The sequence below is a fragment of the Erpetoichthys calabaricus genome, chromosome 16 (assembly GCF_900747795.2).
Source record: "Erpetoichthys calabaricus chromosome 16, fErpCal1.3, whole genome shotgun sequence".
Lineage (NCBI taxonomy): Eukaryota > Metazoa > Chordata > Cladistia > Polypteriformes > Polypteridae > Erpetoichthys > Erpetoichthys calabaricus.
In genome coordinates this window covers 85,997,147-86,003,423 of record NC_041409.2, presented here as the reverse complement: position 1 = coordinate 86,003,423, position 6,277 = coordinate 85,997,147, and the positions used below count along the sequence as shown (strand labels likewise).

General features: G+C 44.1%; 1 protein-coding gene across 2 annotated transcripts in view; it reads left to right on the top strand.

Moving 5' to 3' along the window:
- plekhh1 (pleckstrin homology domain containing, family H (with MyTH4 domain) member 1) overlaps positions 1–6,277 on the top strand; it is a 138,767-nt gene that overhangs the window by 64,711 nt on the left and 67,779 nt on the right. For both annotated transcript variants that reach the window (XM_051919759.1, XM_051919761.1), the window contains exons 4-5: positions 3,083–3,232; positions 5,354–5,437. In XM_051919759.1, the coding sequence (XP_051775719.1) occupies positions 3,083–3,232; positions 5,354–5,437 (234 nt within the window). The remainder of the gene's footprint in view (positions 1–3,082; positions 3,233–5,353; positions 5,438–6,277) is intronic.

The following is a 6,277-nucleotide window of genomic DNA, read 5'->3' as shown; positions in this document are numbered from 1 at the left end:
TGCTCACTACTGCCTGGTCATTCCGAGTGATTCATCCCCTGCCTCTAATTGGTCACCACTTCTCCACCTAACCACTAATGTGTGGTGGACATACTGGCACAAAAATGGCTGCCGTCGCATCAGTGAGGTGCATGCTGCACATTATTGGTGATTGAAGTGGCTCCCCACTCACTGTGCAAAGTGCTTTGAGTAGTAAGGAAAATGCTATATAAATGTAAAAAAAATAATAATTTATTATTATTAATTAAACAAGAAGGAGTGAAGAAGGCACATAGTTTAGTGTCGCTCTTGTTTGGTAGCAGCGGCAGTGAACGAAAAGCATCAGGGCAAAAAAAAAACAGCAAAGTGAACTTTTGGGGCGCGAAATAGGTGAGTACCTACGGTCCAGTCTATTTGGGGCAAGCCTTGGTGAATTCCTGCTCCCTGTCTGCCACTGTCTGCAAGAAATGTTACTGTTCTGATATTGAATTCTATTAGTTTTATCTCAGGGAGTGGTTAGCACTGCTGCCTCACAGCTCAGGTCACAATTTTGGCCACAATAATCGTTCCAGCATAGTTGGCAGACATGCCCGAAGCCATTAGGGTTGCATAAAAGTGCACTGCACCTTTACAGTTCACTCACAACTTACTCAGTTCCTCCTTCCCCTATTAAATTCAATGCATTTCTTGAGATGGTCAAAGTATCCGAACATCTACGCCATTGTGCTGAACTTGAGGTGAAAGGAATTCAGCAGGGTTCGCTCATCCACTAGTGCTTCCGTACTTAAGAAAAGAGTACACAATGAGTCAAGATGGCTTGTTTGAAGTGAGAAGAAGCTCCAAGATTATCCACATAACATACCAAATCATTACAAAGACCGAGAGCCCATCCTGTCAGCTTTAGGCTCAAGGCAGGAACCAACCCTGGAAGAGGCACCACTGTAGGGCAAACTCACACGGGGCCAGATTGGAATGGACACCCATCTTAACACACATGTCTTTGGTATGTAGGAGCAGGCCATTTTAACGCATGGGCATGCTAGGCATGCTGGGCAGTTGCCCAGGGGTCCCATGAGCATAGGGGCTCCATGCTAATCTATGTATGTTGTGACTTGCTGAGTGGTTCTGTAGGTAGGGGCCCCAGTGCACTGCTTTCCCTGGGGGCCTATAATGCTGTTAAGATGGCCCTGTTTAGGAGGACAACCCAAGCACTATAAGGCACTATAAGAGAGTCCTAGGAAAAAGTTTGGGAACCCCTCTCGGCCTGCATAATAATTTACTTTCAACAAAAAATATAACAGTGGTATGCCTTTCATTTCCTAGGTACATCTGAGTAGTGGGGTGTTTTTCGGACAAAGATTTTTAGTGAAGCAGTATTTATCCATCCATTTTCCAACCCGCTGAATCTGAACACAGGGTCACGGGGGTCTGCTGGAGCCAATCCCAGCCAACACAGGGCACAAGGCAGGAACCAATCCCGGGCAGGGTGCCAACCCACCACAGACACAAAGCAGTATTTAGTTGTATGAAATTAACTCAAATGTGAAAAATTGTCTGTGCACAAATGTGGGTCCCCTTGTCATTGTGCTGATTTGAATGCCTGTCACTGCTCAATGCTGATTACTTGCAACACCAAATTGGTTGATGAGCTCATTAAGCCTTGAACTTCATAGACAGGTGTGTCCAATCATGAGATATAAAGGTATTTAAGGTGGTCCATTACAAGTTGTGCTCCCCTTTGACTCTCCTCTGAAGAGTGACAGCATGGGATCCTCAAAGCAACTGTCAAAATATCTGAAAACAAAGATTGTTGAGTCTCATGGTTTAGGGGAAGGCTACACAAAGCCATCTCAGAGGTTTAAACTGTCAGTTTCACCTGTAAGGAATGGAATCAGGAAATGGAAGGCCACAGGCACAGTTGCTGTTAAACCCAGCAGGTCTGGCAGGCCAAGAAAAATCCAGGAGCGGCATATGAGCAGGATTGTGAGAATGGTGACAGACAACCCACAGATCACCTCCAAAGACCTGCAAGAACATCTTGCTGCAGATGGTGTATCTGTACATCGTTGTACAATTCAGTGCAATTTACACAAAGAACATCTGTATGGCAGGGTGATGAGAAAGAAGCCCTTTCTGCACTCACGTCACAAACAGAGTCGCTTGTTGTATGCCAATGCTCATTTAGACAAGCCAGATTGATTTTGGAACAAAGTGCTTTGGACTGATGAGACAAAAATTGAGTTATTTGGTCATAACAAAAAGCGCTTTGCATGGTGGAAGAAGAACACCGCATTCCAAGAAAAACACCTGCTACCTACTGTCAAATTTGGTGGAGGTTCCATCATGCTGTGGGCTGTGTGGCCAGTTCAGGGACTGGGGCCCTTGCTAAAGTCGAGGGTCGGATGAATTCAACCCAATATCAACAAATTCTTCAGGATAATGTTCAAGAGTCAGTCACAAAGTTGAAGTTACGCAGGGGTTGGATATTCCAACATGACAAGGAGCCAAAACACAGTTGGAAATCTACAAAGGCATTCATGCAGAGGGAGAAGTACAATGTCCTGGAATGGCCGTCACAGTCCCCTGACTTGAATATCATCGAAAATCTATGGAATGATTTGAAGCAGGCTGTCCATCAAATTGAACTGAACTGGAGAGATTTTGTATGAAGAATGGTCAGAAATACCTCCATCCAGAATCCAGACACTCGTCAAAGGCTACAGGAGGACAGCGTCTAGAGGCTGTTAGATTTACAAAAGGAGGCTCAACTAAGTATTGATGTCATATCTCTGTTGGGGTGCCCAAATTTATGCACCTGTCTGATTTTGTTATGATACATATTGCATATTTTCTGTTAATGCAATAAATTTACAATAAACTCACTGCTGAAATCCTACTGTTACCATAAGGCATGTCATATATTAAAAAGAAGTTGCTACTTTGAAAGCTCAGCCAATGAGAAACAAAAATCCAAAGAATTAAGAGGGGGTCCCAAACTTTTTCATATGACTGTATTTAGTAATGGAAGTGAAGTTGGAGGAGCGATGCAAACATTTGTTTCATCCATTGCTTTTTGGCTTTACATTTTGTCTTTTCTCTTTAGCTACAGGTTATGGAAGAAAAGTTGAAGTCTGCTAATGTTCATCCAAGTGAGTCGGAGAATGCACTCTACCGAAGGTACCAGGAGCTGTCCAGCCAGGCGAGAGAGAAGGACGAGTTGATCCAGAACCTGGAACTGCAACTTGAGAAGCATGTATGTCAAATATAATATTTATTTGGTGGCATTAATGGCACGCCATCACATGGCGCTTAACTCAGCATATAATATATAACTTAACCTTTGAACTCCACAGTGTTAGAAACAGATAATACATAACGACATCCAGGGTATCTGAAGCTGAAGCAGATGGGGCAATCACCGTCTAAAAGGAGTAGCAGCTACACTTCAACACTCTTTAGAGAGATTGGGGATATCCTGAAGGTCACCAACTTCAAACTCTTATCAGTCCCTGACCTCTAATCCTAAAAAAAGCAGTCCATTAGAAAACAAAGTGTATTATTAGCATTTACTATGGTGACACAAACAATCACGTTTTATGTATATTTACCAAAAGTAAAATCAAATTTGGACTTGAGAGTCAGTAGGCTTTGTACCCTGGGAACCAAGTTACCTGACCTATTCTAGAACATTTCAGTAATTATTTACCTCTCTGATGCTTAACTTTCTGATCAAATCGATGAATTACTTTATAAACGAATCCACTACTTAATGCAGCACCATGGTGACATTGCATCTCCTCCTTCTCTCAAGATGGTTATCACAATAGACACTTTTCCACTGCAGGGACTTTTTATCAGGAACTTTTTAGAAACTCTGGAATGTTTGTAACATTCTAACTGCAGGCCATTTGTCGTTCCTTGTTTTTAATGCTCCTATTCCAGGGTATGTAGTTCTAGTTCACCCAGGAACAGTCATGGGTAGGGACTGGTAATAAATTGTGCTGATTGGTTGACTTGGCTCCATCTTAGGACTTGGAGTGCAAAAGGTGAAGATGGAGTGCTGCACTTTGCACCACATCACCCTTCATAGCCGTCTCCCTGGTGTGCCACGCCATGTGCCATGTCGAAGCAATAATGTCCCTTGTGATGTCCTGATCACTTCAAAGCAATAAGGTGGAGGACTCCCCAAGAACTGCCAAATGCACCTTTACAGACTCTTCCTCGCTCCTTCCATGGTGTGCTGTGCCATGTGGTGCATCAAAGTAATAATTCCCCTTGTATAATTGTGATTACTTTGAAGCAATAAGGTGAAGGGTCCTCTGTGAACATCATATTGTGTCTCACTTTGCACTGCAGCATTCTTCATAGTCACCCTCATGGTGCGCTGGTCCATGCCCCACTTCGAAGCAATAAGGTGAAGGGGACCCCTGTGAACATCTAACCGCATCTCACTTTGCACTGCATCATCCTTCATATCCACCCTCATGGTGTGCCACTCCACATTGAAGCAGTGGGGTGGGGTCCTCTGAGAACTTCCGATTGTGCCACACTTTGCACCTCATCACTCTTTACAGCCACCCCCATCGTGCGCCATGCAGTGCACTGAATCGAAGCGGTTATCTCCTTTGTGAATGGGCGATCACTTTGAAGCAATATGGTGGAGGTCCTCCATGAACTTCTGATCATGGTACATCACTCTTTATAGTTGCCTCCGTTGTGCACCACACTATGCATCAAATCAAAGCAGTAATCTCCCCTGTGAAGTTGCGATCGCTTCAAAGCAATAAGATGGAGGGTCCCCAGTGAACTCCTGATCGTGCCACACTTTGCATGGCGTCACTCTTCATAGCCACCTCCCTGGAGTGCTGTGCTATGCACCGCATTGCAGCAATAATCGCTTCAGCTTTAACCAACCATTCATAACACAAATGTTTAAAATTACCATTTATATTAGGTTTACATCAGTGAGGATTAGAGACTGTGTAAGAACAACTCTTCATAAAGGCTTCTTGGCAGGCCTCATCTGCACTTGGCTTTATTTTGAAGTTGATAGATGGCTGGGCTATGCTGGTCAGAATGACCTGTTCTGTGTTTTTATGGTGACATTCTCCCACACATTACTCCTGGCGGGAGTACAGTCCTCTTGGATCTCCTGGAGATCCTGGAGTTCAGTATACATGATGAAAGAATGCATGTTACAAGGGGTCGGGGTTTGCCATCATCATCGATTCTGACCTTCTTCATAGTTACTAGTTCAGGTTATCGTATTGTTAGATTAGCAGATGCTGCAGTTCATCGCTGCTTCTTCTGGGGACTGGGAATAAAAATGAAAGATGGGCTGACTCTGACAGTGACTGCATTCTTCTGTCTCTAGAACCAGCAGAGAGCACATGAGGCCCGAGTGATTGAAGAAAAAGCTGCAAAAATCAAGGAGTGGGTGACCTTCAAACTGCGTGAGGTAGGAGGCTTTACACTTTTGTGTGTGTGTGTGTGTGTGAAGAAGAGTTTCAAATGCTCTGTGTGGCCCTCTTGTTTCTGTAACAAATAAGTCCAGATGTCCCATACATTCATGGAGACTCCAGTTGGTGAGTGCTGTGGAATGAGCCTGTTGTGGAGAAAGGACGCCTCTCAGTCAGAAGCCCGATTAGCCACGTGAGCCGAGGTGGTTGTTGTCTCTCTCTACTTGTAAGAACATTCAGTTCATCAAGCTTGTTTGTTTAACTACTAGTGAAGCTGTCCCAATATCTCCTCCAGATTCTTCTTAAAGGTTCTCAAGGTTTCTGCTTCAACTCCATGTCTCAGTAGTTTGTTCCAGAGTCCCACAACTCTTTGCATGAAGGAGAGTTTCCTGGCTTCAGCCCCAAAAGTATTTCCCTTTAATTTCCAATGGTGTCCTTGACTTCACGGTTCACCATTAAGTTGAAATGATTTTGTTGAGTCTACTTCATCAATGCCTTTGACGATTTCGAAAACGTGTGTGCAGCTAAGAAGGTTGTTTTGTGCAACTTTCATGGCTTGACAACATGAGTTCTTGTCCTGAGAACCCACTGGAGATGGCTTACGAGGGGTACAGCACCTGGCCATCAAGTGAAATCCTTCAAGGCATGGCAGTCATATGACAGCACAGGCAGTGTGTGGGGGGGGGGGTGTCGAGGCTGGTTTTCAAAACTGAGGAACATTTAATGAGACATAATTCCTTATTGCTTAGCACTGCTGCAGATTCCATAGCTGGTCAGGGTTAGTGTGTGGGATAGTGGTCCTCAAACTCTGCGATTGTGGGTTCAAATCCTGCAATCTG